This window comes from Somniosus microcephalus, chromosome 9 (assembly GCF_052327205.1).
Source record: "Somniosus microcephalus isolate GS21.2 chromosome 9, FLI_Smic_1.0, whole genome shotgun sequence".
Taxonomy (NCBI): domain Eukaryota; kingdom Metazoa; phylum Chordata; class Chondrichthyes; order Squaliformes; family Somniosidae; genus Somniosus; species Somniosus microcephalus.
In genome coordinates this window covers 1,915,295-1,940,354 of record NC_140995.1, presented here as the reverse complement: position 1 = coordinate 1,940,354, position 25,060 = coordinate 1,915,295, and the positions used below count along the sequence as shown (strand labels likewise).

The window sequence follows — 25,060 nt, the reverse complement described above, 5'->3', positions numbered from 1 at the left end:
TGGACGGACGGATGAGGGTAGCAGAGTTTTGGATGAGATGAAGTTTACGGAGGGAGGAGATTAGTAGGCCGGCCAGGGGAGCATTGGAAAAGTCAAGTCTGGAGGTGACAAAAGGCTAGGATAAGGATTTCAGTGACAGATGGGCTGAGGCAGAATGGGAGGTGAGTGCTGATATGGAGGTGGGAGTAAGCGGTCTTTATGGTGGAGAGCATTTGGGGTCAGAGCGGTGTGAAACAGGCTGCTAATTTGCTATTGCCCATTTTGCGCTACCACTGAAGACCAATTTCACCCCAATATATTTTTTATAGTAACAGCAGTAGAAAATAATAAATAATTCACAACTGCTGTGCAACACTCTGATAAAAGTAATGTTCTTATGTAGTGGTTCATGTCCTTTCCCCACCAGCTATGTGAAGCTATCTGGCCAATGTATCTTTAAAGGGTACAGATAGACTCCCGGATTTGAAGACAAGTTGATAAACGCCTTCAAAAAAGTGGCTGAGACCTTAAAGATTTAAATAACAGTCTGTTATATTCATATATAAAATAGCCATTAATCAAACACATATTTGGACAAATCTCAGAAAAAGCTTGTATTTGAGTTGAATAGCTTGGTCCCTCTCTCAGACATCAAGCACTGACAAACTGACTAAAATTTTTAACAATTGTATCAGTTTAAACTGGGAATGAAGCTGTTTTTTAACCCCTTTGTTACTGTGATGAATTAAAGAAAAATGCTTCACTGTCATCACACTTTCACTGGAATCATATGAATGGCCCGTATCATTTTCTAAGCTTTAAGAGAACATTCCTCCATGGGGAAATTTCAGAAACACTCACCACAAAGAGCCGTTGACAGAGAGGAAATATCAACAATTAACTCGTTAAAGATTTGGCCCAGCCCAAACAATCAGTTTTGACCCAATTGGGAAAAAGAATTGTTAATTTTTTTTTAGATCTATGTGCTTCAATCAAATGTAACAGTCAAATGTGCACAACCCTAATTTGCTGGTGTAATTTCTGTAATAAGCAAAACTTCTTTAAGTCCCAGTTCACTCATGACTGAGTCCATGCTGGTGTAGTTGTTCATTTTGTGCGCAAGTTTACTTACAATCAATGTTTTACCTTCACAGGTTGCATTCAACGGGCGCCCAATGTAATTCTAAACACAGTGATTGAATTGGGAAGTCGATTTTTTTTATATATGTTGTGATATCAAACAAGTATTACGCACATTCTCAGTGGGTAGTTTTCAGCCAGGCTTCATTCATGGAATAATCAAGAGGAGCTAGGTTAAGGGCCTCCGTTACTAGACCAACACGTCAGCAGTCAAGGCACATGTCTGATCTAGAGGACAATGTATCAGCAGCTGTGGACAATCTTCAAAGTGATTTTTTTAAATGCCTGTCTTGTTTTTAGGTTAAATAAAATAAATGCTATTAGCAACATGGTTGTTATAAATCTCATCATCAAGAAACTACTTCTGAAATAACGCTGGATGGCCAGCTGGTGGCGCCGTCCAAGGAGTATAAATACTCGGGCGTGGGCCCAGCTTGCCCGGGACATTTTGTAAGACAAGGAGCTAGTGAAGTACAACTAGACCTCCATATTCTGAAACAAGTTGCTTAAAACCTTGCTCTATACTCAAACCAAGTGTGTAGTGAGTTTAATTACATCACTGGTGATGTAATTTCATTATTGACACACCATCATACCTTCCTCTATGTTAAATCTCAAGAGTTTATTAACCTTGCTTGTATAATAATTAAAAGAGTACGCAGGAGACAGAGTTCAGTTAACAGCCATCACTTTCCAGAGAATCTTCTCCACTTCATGCACTCTATTTCCCATAGTGCATTGCACATCACAACTACGGTAAGCTATGTGGGACAATTCAAATACAACATTCAAAATTCACAACATCTCCTCCCCTCTTACATTAGATGTCCCAATAGAACCACAACATTTAAAAACACAATAATAATTCAAAATTTTTAAAACACAATAATAACACAATAAAACACAGATAAAGGATAAGCCTCTGAACTATAAGTTCATACGTATAGGGGGCCGCCGTTCTCTGGTAGGATGCCGGCGGTCAACCTGGCTCTCCAGTTCATTGTCTCTCACAGGTGACGTCAACACAGGTGTAGGCGGCTGAGGTGCCTGTATACAGGTCTCCCTTGCTGATGAGATAGGGGCTGAAGTGGCTGCTTCCTCAGAAAGTGAGCCTCTCGGTGTAGAAGGCGGATGACCCACAGCGTCAGCCAATTGCAGATAAACTGCTGTTGGTGGTTCAGTGGGTGTTGCTGCACTTCGTAGAAGCTGATTGGTGTGTCTCTTCCAGACAATGTCCTCGGGTGTCTGTACAGTGTAGGATACTGGACCAGTCTGTGCAATGACAGTAGCAGGAACCCACTTAGGTCCACCACTGTAGTTCCGTGCCAACACATGTTCACCTGGACTGAAGACTCTGTCTTTGGAGCGTTGTTCACGTCGCTTGATCTGCTTGTCCTGCTGATACTGTACCACGTCTTTCACCTTTGGCGGTTTCAGCAGGTCAAAGTTGGTTCATAGCTCTCTTTTGAGCAGTAGAGTGGCAGGTGATGCTTTTGTGGTCGCATGTGGTGTGTTCCTATAACTCAACAGGAAACTATTCAGGCGCTGGTGAAGCGTTCCCTGGCCTTGCGATGCCTTTAGAGAGTGTTTCATGGTCTGAACAAACCTCTCAGCTAGACCATTGGTCGCAGGGTGGTATGGTGCAGCCCTGATATGTTGTACGCCGTTCACCTGCAGGAATGTAGCCATTTCTTGTGACACCCACTGTGGACCGTTGTCTGAGACAAGTTGCATCGGAGATCCAAATCGGCTGAACACCTCACCTAACTTCTCGATGGTCTTCTCAGCGGTGGTGGACCTCATTATAACAACCTCTGGCCACTTACTGTGCGCATCAACAGTCACCAGGAACATTCTCTCCTCGAATGGACCTGCAAAGTCTACATGAATGCGGTGCCATGCTTCCTCCGGAAAGTCCCAGGGGTGAAGAGCTGCAAGCTGTGGCACATTACGAACTCTCTGACATGAGGAACAGGTTTTAGCTTTGTCCTCAATCTGTCCATCCATACCCGGCCACCAGAAGTAGCTCCTCGCTATTTCTTTCATACGAACCATTCCGCAGTGTCCGGAGTGTAGTTGCTGTAACACTGGTTTCCGTAGTGATGGTGGAATAACCACTCTCCTCCCCCACAGCAAACATCCAGACTGCACCGACAGTTCATTTCTCCTTAAGAGATATGGCTTCAGGTTTGGGTCATCGCTGTCAAGCTTGCCCCTGACGATAATGTCCAGCACTGCAGACAACACTGGGTCGTTTCTGGTGTTTCGTCGGACCTGTGTCGAAGTAACAGGCGTGTTCTCCACCTGCCTAAAATAGCAGATGTCCATGCTACGCGTCATAGGCTTGGTGACAGGCAGCGGCAACCTGGAAAGACCATCAGTGTTGCCGTGCAGGTCAGACTTGCGATATCTAATGTCAAAGGTGTGTGCAGACAACAGCAGCGCCCACCTTTGCATTCTGCTCACAGCAAGTGACGGAATCCCTGCATGTGGCCCGAAGATGGTCGTGAGAGGACAGTGATCTGTTAGTAGGGTGAACTGTCTCCCGTACAAATATTGGTGAAACTTGCGAATGCCAAAAACGATGCTCAGTGCTTCTCATTCTATTTGGGCGTAGTTAGTTTCAGCTCTGTTCAAAGCCCTAGATGCGAATGCTATCGGCTTCTCTTCTCCGTTTGGCATGATATGAGAAATGACCGCTCCCACACCATATGACGATGCATCGCAAGCTAACTGTATTGGTAATGAAGGGTTAAAATGCGTCAAAGCCTCTGACTTCAGGAGCATGTCCTTTGCTGTCATGAACGCCTCCTGGCACTTGTTAGTCCATTCCCACTTCTTGTCTTTACATAGCAACCAATGTAGTGGCCTTAGCATCGAGGCTAGGTTCAGTATGAACCGTCCATAGTAGTTCAGTAACCCTAGAAAAGAACGCAGCTGGCTGATATTTTCAGATGCTGGGGCATCCACGATTGCCTTGGTCTTGGACGGTGCCTTGTGAAGGCCTGTGGCATTGATCACATGACCGAGGTACTCAACTGATGCCTGAAAAAAATCGCATTTATCCCTGTGAACTCTGAGTCCGTAATCCCTCAGTCTTTGTAGCGTTGTGTCCAAGTTACGCAGATGGTCTTGGTCATCACACCCAGTAACTAAGATATCTAAGTAGCACTGGACTCCAGGCAATCCACTAAGGATCTGATCCATAGCACGTTGGAAAAGCGCTGGAGCTGATGTAATTCCGAAAGGAAGTCGATGATACCTAAATAGGCCCTTATGCGTCACAATAGTCAGCATTTCTCGTGACTGTTCATCCACATGCATTTGCAGGTAGGCTTGACAGAGGTCGATTGTGCTAAACTTCTGGCCCCCAGCAAGTCCCGCAAACAAATCATCAATATGGGGAAGCGGATATTGCTCCACTGACAATACACGGTTAACAGTTACTTTAAAATCTCCACATATCCTAACTCCACCCCTTTCTTGAGCACTGGTACGATGGGTGTTGCCCATTCACTCACGCTGACTGGTTCCAGTACTCCGCTTTCAACTAGGGCTTCTAAGTCAGCCTCGACTTTTGGTCTGATGGCATAAGGTACGGGTCGTGCCTTCATGAAATTGGGTTTGCTATCCTGCTTAATACGAAGCTTCACAGTAATATCTTTCATACTACCCAGTTCTCCATTAAAGACTTCTGCATGTTTCTTTAAGATGGCGGGTAAGCCTGGATCATTGTGTGACATCATGTAGACTGATGACCAGTCTAATTTTATTCTCTCCATCCACGAACGTCCCAGCAGGGAGGGGTAGTCTCCTTTAACTACGTAGAGTGGTAACTTCCTAGTTTGTCCATTCAACCGAACTGTGACCTCAGTGATACCTCTCACGGTTACTCTTTCACCGGTATATGTCTTCAACGCTATGTTAGCTGGCTGAAGTGGAAGGTGCTTTAATGTCTTTTTGTAGACTGTCTCTGACATAAGAGACACTGCTGCCCCGGTATCGATCTGCATTCACACAGGCTGCCCCTCTAGCAAGGGTGAGACCCAGTAGCCGTGCGAATCCCCAGCTACAGTCAGCACGTTCAGTGATAGTTCCTCCTCTGACGTGTCACTTGCCTCTGTTTTGTCCTGTTCTACAGAGCGGACATGCTTCTTTGTCTTTTGTCTGAATGTTTTTTTTCTTCCTTCCATCTTTGGCGTTTTCTCTGTGTCCTTTTTATTTCTGCATGCGCGCTGAATATGTCCCTTTTTACCACAGCTGTGGCAATCCATGTCCACACACCAGCATGCAGATGCAAGATGCCCCGTTTTGCCACAACGGAAGCATGGCCCTTGGCTCTCTGTTCTTACTTTGTGCACTTTTTCTGTTGCACCCAACTGTTGAGCTTCCTTAGCTGCCAATTCCATGGAAAGACTGATTTCAATGGCCTTTTGTAGAGTCAGATTACTCTCCGTTAATAGTCTCTTCTGTATGGCTTCAGTCCTCATACCACACACTAGCCTGTCTCTTATAGTATCATTTAGCATGTCATTAAACTCACAGTGCTCAGATAGTCTTTTTAGTGCAGCTACAAACATGGTCACTGTTTCTCCTTCTTCCTGGTTACGCCTGTGGAACCTAAACCTCTCAGCTATGACTAGGGGTTTGGGTGAGAAATGCCCTTTTAGTATCTCCACAATTTTGCTATATTGTTTAGTCCCTGGTTTATCTGGATGCACTAACGTACGCAAAAGATTGAAAGTCTTTGGTCCCATCACACTTAACAATGTAGGTACTACTTTGTTCCCTCCAATGTCATTTGCTTGTGTGAAGTATTCTAATCGTTCTGTGTATGAGCTCCATTGGTCGACATTCTCATCAAACGGTCCAATGTTACCGATTATTCCAGCCATTTTCCTTCTCTCAGGCTCCTAATTATCATTCACTAAGGATCCTTCCAATGTTGAACTCAACTAAAATCACTATCAGTTATTTAGTGCTTCAATTCACAGATCGTTTCACAGTTGAATAAATGTCCTTCCCGATTTACTCGCTGCTTTTCCTCCCCTTCCTCAAGTCGTTAGTACCTTATACGCCATCTCATCTTCCCGCCATTTCAAGCTCCTTTATCCTCGAGCCAGCCTCACTTTAATTAACTGTCCACGGCAAAAATAACAGTTTTAAACACGTAAAACCCGACTATCTTCTGCACAGCAGAGCCACGTAAGTTCAGACGTCCTCGTCGCCACTTTTGTTAAATCTCAAGAGTTTATTAACCTTGCTTGTATAACAATTAAAAGAGTACGCAGGAGACAGAGTTCAGTTAACAGCCATCTTTCCAGAGAGCTTCTCAACTCAATGCACTCTATTTCCCATAGTGCATTGCACATCACAACTACGGTAAGCTATGTGGGACAATTCAAACACAACATTCAAAATACACAACACTCTATTTATAAACAAGGTCTCGTCAGAAACTTCACCACTACATTATCTCTTTAAATGTTTTAACAAGAAAGTGAGATTATAGAACAATGAAAAAATAGTGACTACCTTATTTTTTAATGTTAGATGATATAAATGTGAAAACTTATATATTCAGCCTAAATGATCTCACAAAATCAGTTAATTATAACATGCTTAGCTATTGGGCCAGAAATTCGCGGCCAGAAGCGTGAGTACGGTCGGGGTACTCACGCATTTGGCCGTTGGAAATGCCGGCGTTCAGCAGGAACAGCGCATGCGGGGAACGCCGGCATTTCCAGACCCGAGGTCTATTCACAGCGCGTGCGACTGCACAGGCAGTGCTTGCGCAGTGAACTTTGTGGATTTCAATGATGGATTCAGTGAAGGTAAGTCCTTAGAAGTTACACTTGAAAAAAGCAAGTGTAAAGTTGTTCATTGGCTGCGGAGGAAGATATATTTTATCGTGGAGCTTCTGAAATGCAATATTTTTGTTTGGGAAAGGGAGGGAAGTTATTTTAAGAAATTTTAAGTAAGTTTTAAAGTTAAAATTTTTTTTTTTAAAGGGTTTTCAGAACGGTAGGTAGAAGGAGCAATTGTGGCTGTGTGAATGGAATGTGAGAATGAGTTATGTATGTATGTCCACATATATTCCTTTACGTATATGTATGTATGTTTTATATTCCTTTACTAATGTGTATGAATGTATGTTTTTAATTATGATTTTCCAATAAGTTACTTTCTCTGAAAGTCATAATTAAATAATACATTCATACACATAAGTAAAGGAATATATACATAACACGCAAAGGAATATATACAGACATGCATACTTTCAGAAGCTCCACGATAATAAATATCTTCCTCCGCAGCCTCTGGAGCAACTGTACCCATGCTTTTTTCATGTGTAAGTTGTAATGACTTGACCTCACTGAAAGCATTAATGAAAGCGGCGAATTATACTGCGCACGCGCTGCCTGTGCAGTCGCACGCGTTCTGCCTCTGAACCCCTTCGTTCAGAGGACAGGAAATGCCGGTTTTCCCCACATGCACTGTGCATGCTGAAAACCAACATTTCATCTGGCCAGATGCGTAAGTACCCCGACCGTACTCGCGCATTTGGAAGGGAATTACTGGGCCAACATTTTACATGTCAATAAAATGAAAAATTTAACAATTGCACGACTTGCCCCCTCGCATCTGCGACTGAGGGTCCAAGGAGGTGCATTGCGCAAGAGGTCATCATCGTACGTATCCTCACACTGTTCCCTTTGGGGAACTGTATGAAGTGGTGGAAGGATTTATGGCCGTGATTAACGCTCATTCCGTGACCGTAACCATCTTTGAACCAGCCATTAGGGTGGTTAGTCCTATGGCGGGAGGGTTTTACGGGCTCCCACAACCCATCTGAGGGGGGGGGCCACCAACACCCACGGACGCAAGTATCCCGCTGGATGTCCACCCAGAATTTAAAGTTGGAGCTCCGACTCCACTTGCCGGGACTGTCTGGAGTGGGGTTCAAAACGCTACTCCTTCTGGCCCAGCGGCGGGGATGCTTACTGCTACGCAAAAGGCCCACTCCGCACAAAAGGTGACACCCATACGTTTCCTGCGCCTTTTCCCTCCCCGTGACTGGAGCCCTATGCTGCCATTTCACGTTGCTAATCGGATTGGGCCTTTGTCATAGCGGTAGGATCCCCGCCGCTGGGCCAGATCAGGGTAGGGTTTCGAACCCCGCTCCAGGCAGTCCCGGCAAGTGGAGTCGGAGCTCCGGCTCTAAATTCTGGGTTGACATCCAGTGGGATATTTGCGTCCGTGGGTGTGGGTGGCCCCCCCTCCTTGTATAGCTTGTGGGAGCCCGTAAAACCCTCCCGCCATAGGAATAACCGCCCTAATGGCTGGTTCAAAGATGGTTACGGTCACGGAATGAGCATTAATCATGGCCATAAATCCTTCCACCACTTCATACAGTTCCCCAAAGGGAACAGTGTGAAGACACGTATGACGACGACATTGCTAAATAAATAAATGGAATTAAAAAAATTCTTTTAGGGCTTTTAAAAGTCTTTAAATTGCTTTAATTCTCTTTAAAACTACTTCAGATTACTCAAAATAATGTAAACATTTTTAAAAGTTTATAAAAGTTACCAAAATCTTCAAAAAACTTCCAAAAACCTATTTAAACTGCTGCTTTGCATGTAAAAATGCTTAGCAGCTTGACAGAAACATTGGGGGCGTGTCCAGTGAAACTGAGACCTCAAGGGGCGTGTCTCACTTACACTGCACGCTCCTGGCTTCGCGCTGGCTGCACTCCTGGGCGGCGTGACGTCATACGCTGCCCGGGATTCTTCTTTTTCAAACACCAAGTCCAGGCGTCCCTGGAGCTGATCGGCAGTAGCGCGGGGTAAGCGCATATACGGGGCTTGCACATGCAGCAAGCCCCGTTCACCAATTTCTGGCCCATTATTTTTGGTGGCTGATTATGGCGATGTGATATCAGAGGCCCTTGGCTCTTGTGTGTATGTATACGTGTATATCTTCGTAATTAGTATATGCTTTGTCACATCTACTTTATTTGCATTGTGACCTAACTACCTTCTGCACATAAATGATTCTGCGCTTATGATTGGGAAGTGAGAGATTGATGCATGGCTAGGTTCATGTGGTTAGATATCACTTACATTGGAGATAGCCCTTCCAGCTACCAGACACAATAGTACAAGCATTTCAAAAAATGCTATAAATGCTGGTCTGAATAGTTTGTGAAATTGAATACACTGTGACTTCACCTGCTGTGAAAAAATGGGGCTGCTCGGAACATCTGACAATCCTATGTAGGGAAACATTGAGTGTAGTTTTTCTTCCTAATTTTCAGTGTCTTCCTGATGGTTTAGTTGCTAGGTGTAAATTGATGACCGTACAACTTTAAGATTTAAGATGTGATGGCAGAGATGGAGAGAATGTGGGTCGGGAAAAAGTGTCCAGTAACTAGGGTGGCAAGTGTTCTAAGTAGCTAGCTCTTACCTAAACAAATAGACACTTCTCATAATCTACAGGTTAATCATCTCTCACATGAGAATCCAAAGATCAGGTACACCTTTTGCTGTCTAGATACCAAACTGATAATCCTCCTTATCTGATTGTTTGTAGATATACTGCATTCAGCACATTTAAAATGTTTACATTGCACGACTTATTCAAATAAAACACCTCAGCTGGTTAGAGAAGGCTTTACCATAAGAATAAAAATAAAGATATGGATGTAGAGCAGTTCTATCCACTTCAATTGTGTCTTCTGGTGTCTGATGAGGCAGCACTGTTGATAGTGGGTATGGACAAACTGTGACCCAACCTGCTGAACAGAAACCAGCAGGAGGAAAGAATAAAGTACCTCAAGATAAACTTTACATTTGGTAATGTTTAGTGCAGAAAGCAGTGAAAATGATTAATGACTATCATTGCAAAGTATTTCAACTATGAAACATTACCAAAACATCCTGCCCTGAAAATCAGTAAATAGAGCTTCTATCGTACAGAGAAAAACTCAGACAATACTTATGTGAGACAGAAACAAAACCAGCCTACTGGTGAGTCACGGAGCAGTGGGACAATGGTTCACACTTACACTGGTGAGTCACGGAACAGTGGGACAATGGTTCACACTTACACTGGTGAGTCACGGAGCAGTGGGACAATGGCTCACACTTACACTGGTGAGTCACGGAGCAGTGGGACAATGGCTCAAACTTACACTGGTGAGTCACGGAGCAGTGGGACAATGGCTCACACTTACACTGGTGAGTCACGGAGCAGTGGGACAATGGTTCACACTTACACTGGTGAGTCATGGAGCAGTGGGACAATGGCTCACACTTACACTGGTGAGTCATGGAGCAGTGGGACAATGGCTCACACTTACACTGGTGAGTCACGGAGCAGTGTGACAATGGCTCACACTTACACTGGTGAGTCACGGAGCAGTGGGACAATGGCTCACACTTACACTGGTGAGTCACGGAGCAGTGGGACAATGGTTCACACTTACACTGGTGAGTCACGGAGCAGTGGGACAATGGCTCACACTTACACTGGTGAGTCACGGAGCAGTGGGACAATGGTTCACACTTACACTGGTGAGTCACGGAGCAGTGGGACAATGGCTCACACTTACACTGGTGAGTCACGGAGCAGTGGGACAATGGCTCACACTTACACTAGTGAGTCACGGAGCAGTGGGACAATGGCTCACACTTACACTGGTGAGTCACGGAGCAGTGGGACAATGTCTCACACTTACACTGGTGAGTCACGGAGCAGTGGGACAATGGTTCACACACTGGTGAGTCACGGAGCAGTGGGACAATGGCTCACACTTACACTGGTGAGTCACGGAGCAGTGGGACAATGGCTCACACTTACACTGGTGAGTCACGGAGCGGTGGGACAATGGCTCACACTTACACTGGTGAGTCACGGAGCAGTGGGATAATGGCTCACACTTACACTGGTGAGTCACGGAGCAGTGGGACAATGGCTCACACTTACACTGGTGAGTTACGGAGCAGTGGGACAATGGTTCACACTTACACTGGTGAGTCACGGAGCAGTGGGACAATGGCTCACACTTACACTGGTGAGTCTCGGAGCAGTGGGACAATGGTTCACACTTACACTGGTGAGTCACGGAGCAGTGGGACAATGGCTCACACTTACACTGGTGAGTCACGGAGCAGTGGGACAATGGCTCACAGTTACACTGGTGAGTCACGGAGCAGTGGGACAATGGCTCACACTTACACTGGTGAGTCACGGAGCAGTGGGACAATGGCTCACACTTACACTGGGGAGTCACGGAGCAGTGGGATAATGGCTCACACTTACACTGGTGAGTCACGGAGCAGTGGGACAATGGCTCACACTTACACTGGTGAGTCACGGAGCAGTGGGACAATGGCTCACACTTACACTGGTGAGTCTCGGAGCAGTGGGACAATGGCTCACACTTACACTGGTGAGTCTCGGAGCAGTGGGACAATGGTTCACACTTACACTGGTGAGTCACGGAGCAGTGGGACAATGGCTCACACTTACACTGGTGAGTCACGGAGCAGTGGGACAATGGCTCACACTTACACTGGTGAGTCACGGAGCAGTGGGACAATGGCTCACACTTACACTGGTGAGTCACGGAGCAGTGGGACAATGGCTCACACTTACACTGGTGAGACACGGAGCAGTGGGACAATGGCTCACACTTACACTGGTGAGACACGGAGCAGTGGGACAATGGCTCACAGTTACTATTTTGGAGGAGGAGCTGCTGAATGAAGACATGCTGCTTCTCCAGAGAGAGAAGGGCAAAATCAAAGAACCAGCACGAGACTTCCTCGCACCAGCTCCTAAAATCCAGCTATAAACCTGGACTGGCAGAGACCAGGGAGCAGCGTGTACGGCTTCCTGGGTAAGAAACGGTAGACTGCAGGGAAACGTAAAATGGCTAAAAAGTAATATACAACATTTAACATTTAAAAATTTTAAGTACTTTTGCTATGAAGTAGTGACAGACATAGACACTGAACTTGTAGAAACTTTTTTGGCTTATGGCTTCCAAACTGATTTGGACAGGTTGGGTGATTGGGCAGATGCATGGCAGATGCAGTGTAATGTGGATAAATGCGAGGTTATCCACTTTGGTGGCAAAAACAGGAAGGCAGATTATTATCTGAACGGCAATAGGTTGGGAGAAGGGGAAGTGCAATGAGACCTGGGTGTCCTTGTGCACCAGTCGCTGAAGGTAAGCATGCAGGTGCAGCAGGCGGTTAAGAAGGCAAATGGTATGCTGGCCTTCATAGCAAGAGGGCTTGAGTACAGGAACAAGGATGTCTTGCTGCAGTTGTACAGGGCCTTGGTGAGACCACATCTTGAGTATCGTGTGCAGTTTTGGTCGCCTTATCTGAGGAAGGATGTTCTTGCCATGGAGGGAGTGCAGCGAAGATTCACCAGACTGATACCTGGGATGGCAGGAATGACGTATGAGGAGAGATTGGGTCGATTGGGCTTATACTCGCTGGAGTTTAGAAGAAAGAGAGGGGATCTCATTGAAACTTATAAAATTCTAACAGGACTAGACAGACTTGATGCAGGAAGGATGTTCCCGATGGCGGGGAGTCCAGAACCAGGGGTCACAGTCTAAGGATAAGGGGTAAGCCATTTAGGACAGGGATGAGGAGGAATTTCTTCACTCAAAGAGTGGTGAACCTGTGGAATTCTCTACCACAGAAGCCAGTTGAGGCCAATTCATTAATTATATTCAAGAAGGAGTTAGATATATTTCTTAAGGCTAAATGGATCAAGGGATATGGAGAGAAGGCAGGAACAGGGTACTGAATTTGGATGATCAGCCATGATCTCATTGAATGGCAGAGCAGGCTCGAGGGGCCGAATGGCCTACTCCTGCTCCTATCTTCTATGTTTGTATGTTTCTATAAACCCAGACTGATAGGGATTAGTTAATGATAATGTGAACATTGCCAAAGCAGGCTTCTAATCAGAACTGGATTATCATTACAGCCCAATTGAAACACTACATATGTCCACGAGTTTCCAGTTTCCAGTAGATTAGGTAGACTGGCATTCCAACACATGCAATTCTCAACGTGGGTAATTGACAGGAACATTTCCTAGGAGAAAAAGTGACATTTCATTCATCTTGCTCAAAGGAAATGTGTCTCCTCAGCCACAAAATTTGATCCAAAGTCAAATCTTTTCCAGGTTCTGGAATGAATGCAGATTTGGGGGAATCATAGAATCATAGAATGGTTACAGCACAGAAGGTTAATTTGTTAAAATCAATGTTTACATACTTTATTGGGTCAATTGTGCAATAGAATTGTTGGACATTACACCATTTTAATATGTTGTATAGAGAATCTTACAGCACAGAAGGAGGCCATTTGGCTCATCGTGTCTTGAACGAGCAACCACGTAGTACAGTACCACTCCACTGCTCTTTCCCCGTAGCTCTATCTAAAATAAACATCTTAGAAGAATACACATTCAAGCACAAAGTAGAGCACAATTAAGCTGTTTTGAAGGGACCTATCTTCGTGAAAAAGTGGCAAACATTTTTGGGAAAATAGAAAAGTAATGACAACAACGCATCATTTCCATCCCAATAACCTCATACCACGATGCATTTCAACTCAACCTACCTCACCGATTCACACATTCATGAACAAATTCAAACATTTTGCCAAAGTCTTTTTTCATGAAGACAACAGCCCTTTTAAACAGATTATTGACATGTGGATTATTTTCAGTATGGCAGCGATTACACAACATGTACTATACATCTGAGGCCAACATGTTTGAATTCATTCTGCTGCATCAACCATTAGACTGTCCTTCCGCTCAACTAAAGATTTGGAAATTTAAAAGCCATTCTTGTCTTTGTGAATTTGTACAGATATGTCGTCATATGCCTGAATGTTCATGCAAACAGCCTACTAAACTACCTATGATACACGTAAAGCTTTGCAGCAAAAGTGGAGATAAAGACAACCAAATCCCAACACTGGACAAAGTAGGCAACAACAATAACTTGCATTTATATAGCACCTTTAACGTAGTAAAATGTCCCCCAAAGTGCTTCACAGGAGCGATTATCAAATGAAATTTGACACCGAGCCACATAAGGAGTCCATCTCTGACTCTTCCCTTCCCTTCCTCGACTTCTCCGTCTCCATCTCTGGGGATAGGTTATTGACCACTATTCACTACAAGCCCACTGACTCCCACAGCTACCTGGACTACACTTCCTCCCACCCCGCCTCCTGTAAGGACTCTATTCCATTAGCCCAGTTTCTCCGTCTCCGCTGCATCTGCTCCGACGATGCCACCTTCCACACCAGTGCTTCCGACATGTCTTCCTTTTTCCTCAACCGAGGATTCCCCTCTACCGTGGTTGACACGGCCCTCGACCGTGTCCGTTCTATCTCCTGTACTTCTGCCCTCACCCCTGCCCCTCCCTCCCGGAACCACGATAGGGTTCCCCTTGTCCTCACCTTTCACCCCACCAGCCTCCACATTCAACGGATCATCCTCCGCCATTTCCGCCACCTCCAAAGTGATCCCACCACCAAACGCATCTTCCCCTCCCCTCCCCTTTCAGCATTCCGTAGGGACCGTTCCCTCCGAGACACCCTAGTCCACTCCTCTATCACCCCCAGCACCCCTTCCCCTGGCACCTTCCCGTGCAAGCGCAGGAGATGTAACACCTGCCCTTATACCTCCCCCCTTGCCACTGTCCAGGGCCCAAACACCCCTTCCAGGTGAAACAGTGATTTACTTGTACTTCTTGCAATCTAGTATACTGTATTCGCTGCTCACGATGCGGTCTCCTCTACATTGGGGAGACCAAACGCAGATTGGGTGACCGCTTTGCGGAACACCTCCGTTCAGTCCGTAAGGGTGACCCCAAGCTTCCGGTCGCCTGTCATTTTAATTCACCGCCCCATTCCCACTCGGACCTCACTGTACTCGGGCTCTTGCATTGTTCCACGGAAGCTCAACGTAAACTCGAGGAACAGCACCTCATCTTCCGATTAGGCACGTTGCAGCCTTCCGGACTCAATATCGAGTTCAACAATTTCAGATCATAACCTCGGCCCCTATTACATTTTCACTTATTTTTTTATCCACACCTTTGTTTTGGCCTTTACCCCCCCCCCCTCTTTTTTTTTCTCTCTCCCACATGGCAGCTGTCTCTCATTCTGCCAGAACATTTCACACCTAATCTAGAGCCGTCTTTTGTCTCCACTAGTCCGATCACCATCTCGTCTGGTTTTGAATACCTCTTAATGTCTCTTCACTTTTGTTCTCTCCCAGCCTGGCCTCTTAACCTATTTCATTCCCTGTGCCTCTTTAGTCTTGATAAAGGGTTTTGACCCGAAACATTGACTCTAATTTCTCTCCACGGATGTTGCCTGGCCTGCTGAGTTTTTCCAGCATTTTCTGTTATTATTAAGGAGTTATTAAGACAGGTGATTAAAAGCTTGGTCAAAGAGGTAGGTTTCAAGGAGCATCTTAAAGGAGGAGAGAGAGGCGGAGAAGCTTCGGGAGGGAATTCCAGAGTTTAGCACCTAGGCAGCTGAAGGCACGGCCACCGATGGTATTACGATTAAAATCAGAGATGTGCATTCACACTACAAGCTAAACATTGATGCATGGTGGTTTCAGCTTTGCAATGATACTAAACTTGTGGGGTGTAAGTCAGGTGTCAAAACCTGAACTCTTCTCTTAGGCAGTCCCTCAGAACCGAGGATGACTTGTTTCCACATTAAAAATGAGTTCTCAGGTGACTGAGGAGTTCAATGCGGGACAACCTGAACTGACTCTAAAGTGAAGCAGCGTGTGATTACCTGCTCTAGGTGTCAGATTAGCCCTGACTCTGCATCATAGACTGTATTTACACTATAATGGCAGTGTCCGTACATAGGCATATAGTGTGAGTACCCTTCGGAAAAAGCTCTCATGTGCTGGGCACTGATTTCAGAGCCCCTGACATTGTAGTATCATGACACAGTGCAGCACCTGGCCCCCACTGCTCTGGTCTGCACCTGAGTGCAGGATGGCTGACATTATACTGTAGTATGCACACACTTTGGCTATAATGCTTTCGGGAGTCAGATTGGCAATTTAACTCCTGAATTATACTTTGCTTTTGTGCCAATCTGCATTAGAAACATCAATGCAAAAGCTGTAGCAACCTAAGATTGTTTGAACTGCCCAAAAGAGTGAAGATTCCCCAAAAAATCAGCAATACTTAGGAAACCTAACATGCTCGATCCCAATGCATATTATACAAAGAATAGAAATAAATGCATTCGGGAACCTTGCTGTGTGCAAATTGGCTGTCGCGTTTCCTACATTTTTGACCAAGCTTTTGGTCACTTGCCCTAATTTCTCCTTATGTGGCTCGGTGTCAGATTTTTTGTCTTAAAATACTCCTGTGCAGCGCCTTGGGGTGTTTTACTATGTTAAAGGCACTTTCCCACATTACAACAGTGACTACACTTCAAATAGTACTTCATTGGCTGTAAAGTGCTTCGAGAAAGTGCGAAGATTCACCAGACTGATACCTGGGATGGCAGGAATGACGTATGAGGAGAGATTGTGTCGATTGGGCTTATACTCGCTGGAGTTTAGAAGATTGAGAGGGGATCTCATCGAAACCTATAAAATTCTGTCAGGTCTGGACAGACTAGATACAGGAAGGATGTTCCGGATAGTCGGGGAGTCCAGAACCAGGGGTCACAGTCTAAGGATAAGGGGTAAGCCATTTAGGACTGAGATGAGGAGGAATTTCTTCACCCAGAGAGTGGTGAACCTGTGGAATTCTCTACCACAGAAGGCAGTTGAGGCCAATTCATTAAATATATTCAAGAAGGAGTTGGATATATTTCTTAAGGCTAAAGGGATCAAGGGATATGGGGAGAAGGCAGGGACAGGGTACTGAATTTGGATGATCAGCCATGATCTCATTGAATGGCGGAGCAGGCTCGAGGGGCCGAATGGCCTACTCCTGCTCCTATCTTCTATGTTTCTATGAGACGTCCGGTGATGGTGAAAGGTGCTATATAAATGCAAGTCTTTCCTTTATATAAACACAAGCTATTGTTGTTATTACAACAGTGACTGCACTTCAAAGAAAGCGCTTCATTGGCTGTGAAGCGTATTGAGCGCCGAGGTCATGAAAGGCGCTAGTTCAAGGCAAGTTTTTTTTTAATCGTCTTAAATGACTGTCACAAAAAAAAACAATACTCCCATCCGGTCAGTTCAATGTAAACGTCTCCCGTAGCAGCTGCCACTCAAACCCGCAGTTATTGTCGAACAAATGTAACAACTGTTTCTGATCCTCGCTGTTACAAATTCTTGAAAAAAAATTGGCAATCTTTTTTTTCCCCTCAGATCTAGTTCCTACTGCAATTGCACAAATGATTAAAACGTTTTGTGGGTTGCCTTTGCCTAGTAATATACATGAACTTATTAAAAGGTTTTGTTTTAAGGGTGACTGACAATATATATATATATTTAAAAATGAACTGTTGTGCCCCGTTTTTGGAGCCGGGTTTGTTGCGAAGCCTGTTGAGGATCGCAGGCTGGTGGAACATACTGTTCTTTGATGCTGAGTGAATGTATCCCAGCCCAGGTTTCCACTAGATGTCGTGCCGTTGTAAGTTTCCTTGCGAAAGGGCTGACACCCTCACTGTGTACTGCCTGATCCCAGACTCGACTTTCACCAATCGTATTTCTTATTTGCAACAATTTCGCGTTGTAGCCGTCAACTTTGCAATCTGATTAGTCTCTCTCTCTCTCTCTGCCTGCAATGATTAATAACTTCCCTCTGAGCTGGGTGCAGTATTTCCCTGGGAGCTGTTCCCTGTAGTAAAATCAGAGCGATTGACATTGAAACCCTTCACTACCAGCACCGTGCTTGATTCCGCCCACACGCCGGACCCCCAAAAGAACACAAACCGTCCTGGGCTTTTTATGTGAGCCGAGCCTAAAATGCATTAATGCAAATGTATGAATATTGCAAGGGGGACAAACCAAAGCCCCACCGCACAAGCTTGCAGTTTGCATTATCCATAGATTCGGGAAATAAGGAGGGTAATTATTTTCGCGCCAAGTGGCGGTCCCTCCCCTATGTAAATGAGGGGGGTTGGCACAGTGGGATTTTTTTTCCGGGTCCTTGCAGTTTTTTTTTGCAGATAATAATATCCAGCATTGCATCCAAGTTACACCGACAGACTTCCCTGTCTGCTCCGAGGGGATGATCAGAATTTCATGCGGGGCTGCTCACCGCTGCATCGGTGTCGATACCTGCCCAATATTTTAGAGCATTGTGGAGTCTTGCTCTCTCTCTCTCTGTCTTGTTAAAACAAAAAAAAAACGCAGTGAAAGGTGAGGTTGCTTTCTTTTCTCAGTCTGATGAAAGGCCGTGCGGAGATTTCTCTCTCTCGCTCTGTCTGTTTGTATATATTTTGCCGGGATCAGTGTCGCTGCCTTCATTAGAGATGCAGCGAATGTGGGTCAGAGCCGCTCGCCCTGGAGGAATCTGCAGACTTGCCCGGAGACTCCACTAATCTGGGCTGCAAATCCCGAACGAGTCGATCTTTCGATCGGAATTTCAATTATTATTATTTTTGGTCATGATTTACTGAATCTGCAAAGGCCCTGGTGTGGCCGGGCGGTGTGTTGTGGAGCGGGCGCTAATGCCGCCGGTGAGCGGTGCAAGGTCCCGGGGATCCAGCGACAGCGGCTTTTGTTAATGATGAGAGTGGGCTCGGGCTGTGCAAACCATCGCGGGCACTGTGCACCCTTTAAGGAAACTTTTTTTGGAGGGGGGGGGGGGGTAAATCTGTTGCATTTGTTTACAAGAAATTGCGAGGTTGAAAGCCATGCAACGGTGGGCGTTTTTATTTTTTTGCAAGCCTGCTACAATTTTGAAACATTGTGTATAAGTTGCAGCGCCGGGCTGGGGCTGATCCACATGCATTTCTAAATTGCAGGTTAAACTGATTTATTTTGTTGCTTTGCTCATTGTTGACAACTTTTATTTAATGTTCTCTCTTTCCCTCCCTTTTTTATAATTGCAGATTATTAATTTTTTTGCAAAAGAGAGACGAGATGCCTGGAATCATGTCATCCAGCAGCTCAGCCTCCTCTCCCTCCACCTCCGCCTCTTCCTCCTCCTCCTCCCTCCGCGCTCCCTTCTGCAAGACCTACGACCTGGAGTATGACTCCTACCAGCCCTACTTCTACCCGGACGACTGCGGCCCCGAGGCGGATTTCTACCCGCCCAGCGAGGACATCTGGAAGAAGTTCGAGTTGCTGCCCACGCCGCCGCTGTCGCCGAGCCGGGCGGGTCCGGGCTCGGGTCCGGGTTCGGGCTGGGCTCGGTCCCCGGGCCGGGTGGGCGAGGACTGGGTGTCGGAGCTGCTGCTGCTGGACGGGGAGGGGACCGGCAGCCGGGGCAGTGGCTGCGAGGGCTGCCAGAGCCAGCTGAGCGCCATCGTGCTGCAGGACTGCATGTGGAGCGGCTTCTCGGCCCGGGAGAAGCTGCAGAAAGTGGTCAGCCAGAAGCTGTGCGCGGCGGCGGCGGCTCAGCAGGGAAAGGCCGGTGCGATCGGTGCAGCCCCCGCTACCACCGAGCTCCAGCCCCCCGCCGCCCAGTGCGTCGACCCGGCTGCAGTCTTCCCCTTCCCGCTGAACCGGGGCGCGGCCCCCCGGGGCGGAGCCGCTTCTCTCGGCAGCTCCGGCAACGAGACTCCCAGCGATTCCGGTAAGTGCAATGCAATGAGGGGGGGGGAGAATAAATGCAACTTGCGAGCTTTTGTACATATACATAATATTGCACTTTTTATATTTGGCCATATAGTTGTAAATCTGGCCGGTGCAATTGCAATGCAACGGGGGGAATAAATGCAAAATTTGCGAGCTTTTATGTCTTATTTTTTAATTGTACACATTGTACTTTTTTTAATCTGGCCGGTGCAATTGCAATGTTGCTTCTGCAACTCATGTTAAATATCAAAACCGTTTTTATTAAACTATCCAGCGCAATGTTTTGCGGCTGGAAGATTGCAGACTGCGGTATTTCCGTGCAAACACCCAATTGCAAAATTTAAAAAATTCCATTTGCTTCTATTCCTGATCTTGCAATACCTCATGCAGACACCAGACTCTCCAGTATTTTATATATTAAAAAATTAATGCAAATGTTTCTTCCTCCTCCTCCCCCCCCCCCAGTTTTCAGACGAGGTCCGAGTTACCCCCCCCCCCCCGCCTGTTAATGGGAACACAGATTTAAGCTGCATTGATGTTGAGGCTTCCTGGTGCACAGCTCGTCAAAGCACAGCCAGTCTGTCAGCTGGTGACTCTGGCAGGGGGAATCCAGCCCCACTCCCCATGACAAAGGCTTTAATCCGCCACCGTAATTAAATGGCAGAAATGCTAATGAATTCGGAGCCATTAAGTGGTGCCACTGGTTTCAGCTGCCACCTTCTTGTGTTAATTTCCTCCGCCTGCCCTGAATGGGAGGTTTTCTCAAAGTGCTGTGGAGGCGACACATGAATCAGTTTTGAATTTCTGGGCTGGAATTACATACTGTGAGATTGGCTTCTCTGATTGACCCGACAGCCCTCCAGCAGGCGGCAGTGCGACTCATCTTTGGCCCAAGACTCATTCAATCAGAACATTAAATGCAAGGATGTGTCTCCTGTCTAGGGGGGGGGAAGGAATAAATGAAGCAAAAGTTTTTGGATAGGTTAATTTTATAAATAGTAATTTCATTTCAACACCGATTTACAGGAAGGTACTTTAAAAAAAATAGGTTTGGTATTTTCTTCCGGGAGATTGTCCTTTTAAATAAATGTGCTCTGGGCTATTGATCAGAGGGAAGTTGCCAGATGTGATAGTTGCAGTACCTGGGCACCTTTGTACTGAAGCCGCTCCATTAATCAAGAGTAATCTCGGAAGGCCATGGGGAATGGAGTTCTTGGAATTCCACAGCATAGCTTTGAAATTCTGAAGTTCCATAAACATGCAATCAGCAAACGTAACCCCTGAGAGTTTTACTTAACCCAGGGATTTAACATTTCAAAGTAGTAGCAGATTTAGAGAAGAGTGAAGAGACAGGAGGAGGCACCCTGTGGCAAGTCCACAACTCTTGCATTGCCCAGAGGCTAATCTGAAAATTGCCAAGTGAGTGGTGTATGACTAAAAATAAGTAGAATGTTCCTCTTTGCCACCTTCTAATCTTCAATTAATGATCTATATCAGTGTCTATATCAGCGGTGTTGAAGCCTTTTGTCTGTGGTTTGATTAGATGTGTATCAGGAAGCCTCAACATATTTGCAGTTTAAATCTGTGTTTCCATTCATTTGCATATATTTCAAGTTGCTGATAGTAAACTGATTATGGTGTTCTGATTAAAGATTCATCCAGCAATGAGGCAAACACACTAAAGAAACATTGTCCGAGTCTAAAGGCCCACACAATTCAAACAAGATACCAGCTAATAAGAAATATAAGTAGAAATAGAACTGAATTGCATAGGCATCAATGGCCAGATGGCCAAGGCTCGGGGGCTGCATGTGGCTTTTAGGCTGCAGTTTGGATATCCCCCAATCTATATTAATTATTTATTAAAGAAAGTCCAAATATATTTATATTGAAGGATAGGAATGATTCCAGGCTTTGTGTGTTTAGTAATTGTGGTTTATATTAGTGGTTTACCAGATGACACAGTTGGCTCATACTATGGGAATGATAAAAGAAATAAATGGGTCTTTTATAGATCCTTGAACTTTATGATCTAATTTTAGTGTCATTTATTTTTTAAACAAACAACCTATTAACGAGATTGTGGTGAGCATTGCTGATATTCTAGGGTAAAACTACACCTGATTCTGCTTACAGCTTTCTGACAGCTCTGGTTTGTCCAGTGCTTCTCCCCAACAGCTGTCTGCTAAATACTTGGCTCTGTGAAATGGAATTGCTTTGTCCTGTCGTCTAGAGCAACTCCATGAATTAGCCTCTGGTTCCTGCAGTAATTGTCTGAGCAGATCTCTTTATTGCTGGATGGGGTGTGGAATGTGAATCAGCAATTATGATTAATGTGTTAATACAATGGTCTTGATCTGTGTTGATCCCCATGTCCTTCCTTCATGTTGCTATGTTTATGCAGCCAGTTCAGTCACGGTCTTCGATTTTAAGTAGCGGACTATTTGACTGGAACAACAGAAATTCTTTTAAGAGTTGAGTATTTAAAAAAAATAATTGATGTGTATTGATTTGAATAGCTGGTTAATGTTAATAAAACTTTTCAAAGTGAAATCAGAAGTGGAGGGAGAGTGGTTTTATGGGTCTAATTAATAATATCTTTCCTTTTTCCTTCCAGTCCTGCTTTTTTCCCCACTTGTCCTTTGATGATGGGAAAATTCCTATTTTTCACTCTTCACTGGATAAATGTTCCAGATTTTGTAGGTGTGTGTGATATGTGGTATTTTTCCAAGCACAGCCCATATAAACAGTTCCTGTGTGTGATGGAATCCACAATGTCAAGCATATCAGTTGTGCAGAGAAGGAAATATTAACCAACAGTTATAGTAAAGAGAAACTTTGATTGTGGCATTAGATCTGACAATAGTTGACTGCCTTGTCCTCATTGCATGGGTTTGCTCTATATTCTTGATTAAGAGGGATTTCCTTTCTGGGCCATTTTTATCATACTGAGCACTCAAACTTCGATGTATATTCTCCTAAGGATTCACTTCATTATATTACCTGAATTTGTTTTCCTGCAGTATGTTTGAGTACTGAACCATTCTGTTTCTGACACTTTTTTCTGCTTTCAAATATTTACAGAGGAGGAGGAGGAGGAGGATGACGAGGAGGAAGAGGAAGAGGAGGAGGAGGAAGAAGAAGAAGAAGAGGAGGAAGAAGAGGAAGAAGACGAGGAAGAGGAAGAAGAAGAAGAGGAGGAGGAGGAGGAAGAAATTGATGTGGTGACCGTTGAGAAACGGCGGTCGTCATCCAGCAAACATGTGACCACTCTTACCGTGACTGTACGCTCCCACAACTCGATCTGCGGCTCGTCCAAGACCCACAATGCCTCTCTGCTGAAAAGATGCGCCCCAATACACCAGCAGCACAACTATGCCGCAGCATCGCCCTATGCAGCGTGCGATGAGATGCCACCTCTGAAGAAAGTGAAAAGCGAGGCCCTGCGCCTCACCAAGCAGGTGGCCCCCCCTCGACCCAAGAGCGTGAGCCCCCGTGGATCTGACTCCGAAGACAATGAGCGGCGACGCACTCACAATATTCTGGAGCGCCAGCGACGGAATGACCTGCGCTCCAGCTTTCTTACCTTGCGGGACCAAATACCAGAACTTGTGAAAAACGACAAGGCGGCAAAAGTCATCATTCTGAAAAAGGCCACTGAATACGTGCGGGCTCTACAGACAGAAGAGCAGAAACTGTTGTCGGAAAAAGAGAAACTGAAAGCCAAGCAGCAGCTGCTGGTAAAGAGACTGGAGGAAATAAGGACTTGCTAGGCTAAGGCTGCCCCAACTGGTTGGATGCCACTTTTGCACATTTTAGACGTCAAGAATGTTTCGGGGGAAAAAATTCTGGTTTTCAATCTAGCCGCATTTAAACATGGACAAAATACTTCTAAAGCCTTAGAGGTGCATGTGCGTGTGAATGGAGATCATTTTTGAGAGGGCTTAACGATTGCCTATTTCAAAACCTATGTAAATACCAGTTTAACAATCGCCTTTTTCATGTGATGGTCTGGGTTAAGAAAAAAAAAGCCACAGTCTGCTGCCGTTTTTTGGACTGGAATTTTATACAGAATAATACCTCAACGTTTGAGGAGCATGACATTTTCCTATAAAGACTTCTTGTTAATCCTTGTTATGTACTGTACTAATTCTTACACTGCCTGTATCTTTAGTGTGATGCTGATACATGACTAAATTTGATACCTATATTTTCGTATGAAAATGAGTTGTGAAAGGTTTGAGTAGATATTACTTTATCACTTTTTTGACTAAAATTTCTTTTGTACAGAAATGACTATATATGCCTTTTACCTAGCCTCTCTCTGTTTGTGTTGCTGTTGGGTTCATAGAACTGGGTAATTGGCTGAGTTAATGTGTTTTTCATGATGTACATATAGTGCTGCAACTTAAAGCACTTTTGAAATACCTCAAGTTTATGAAAATAAATCCTATGAAACGAACTACCGCTTTTGTCGTGGTGTCTGTAGCTTTGAGACTGCTACTGAAAGGCGATTAATTGCTGTATTGAAGCTTAAGGACATAGTTGGTGGTTTTGACAAGCTAATCATCCAATTTTGTTCATCATCCAAAAACAAGTCTTGTATTTAACTTAAGTTGTGTGAGAGGTTTCATTACTGAAAGTGATAGAAACATAGAAGATAGGAGCAGGAGTAGGCCATTCGGCCCCTCGAGCCTGCTCCGCCATTCAATGAGATCATGGCTGATCATCCAAATTCAGTACCCTGTCCCTGCCTTCTCCCCATATCCCTTGATCCCTTTAGCCTTAAGAAATATATCCAACTCAATCTCTGGCATGGCGTGTGCAGCATTTGACAATGACATTGACATCTACTCCACATCAGTAGAGTGACTTGACAATGCAATCAAGAGCGGGGTTGGGGGGGGGTGCGGGGTCGCAGAGTGCATGCTGCAACCTCATTTGTAAATGCTGCATGTGCTTGAGATTTTTACTTGCTTGGCAGAGTGAGAGTCTGTCAGGAAGAGTGTGTTTTATGAAGCAAAAGTTTTTTTTAAAAATCCATCAGATATGCTTGTGCAGCATTATGCCTGGGAACTAATCGGATTTCTCAATCTTTTGGCCAGGGTACCGGATGAAAGCTGTTGGTATATTGAAAAGGGCTCGGAAT

The 25,060-nt window shown here is 45.1% G+C and overlaps 1 protein-coding gene across 2 annotated transcripts; it reads left to right on the top strand.

The window, feature by feature from the left end:
* The first annotated feature begins 18,334 nt into the window (after positions 1 to 18,334).
* Positions 18,335 to 24,373, top strand: mycn (MYCN proto-oncogene, bHLH transcription factor). 2 transcript variants are annotated; one of them, XM_085996288.1, is made up of 3 exons: positions 18,335 to 18,528; positions 19,224 to 19,909; positions 22,996 to 24,373. In XM_085996288.1, exons 2-3 carry the CDS (start codon positions 19,255 to 19,257, stop codon positions 23,682 to 23,684), a joined length of 1,344 nt encoding a protein of 447 aa, XP_085852414.1. In that variant the 5' UTR covers positions 18,335 to 18,528; positions 19,224 to 19,254; the 3' UTR covers positions 23,685 to 24,373. The 2 variants fall into 2 exon arrangements, with proteins under 2 accessions (XP_085852414.1, XP_085852413.1); XM_085996287.1 differs by lacking the exon at positions 18,335 to 18,528 and adding an exon at positions 18,638 to 19,033.
* Positions 24,374 to 25,060: the final 687 nt, after the last annotated feature.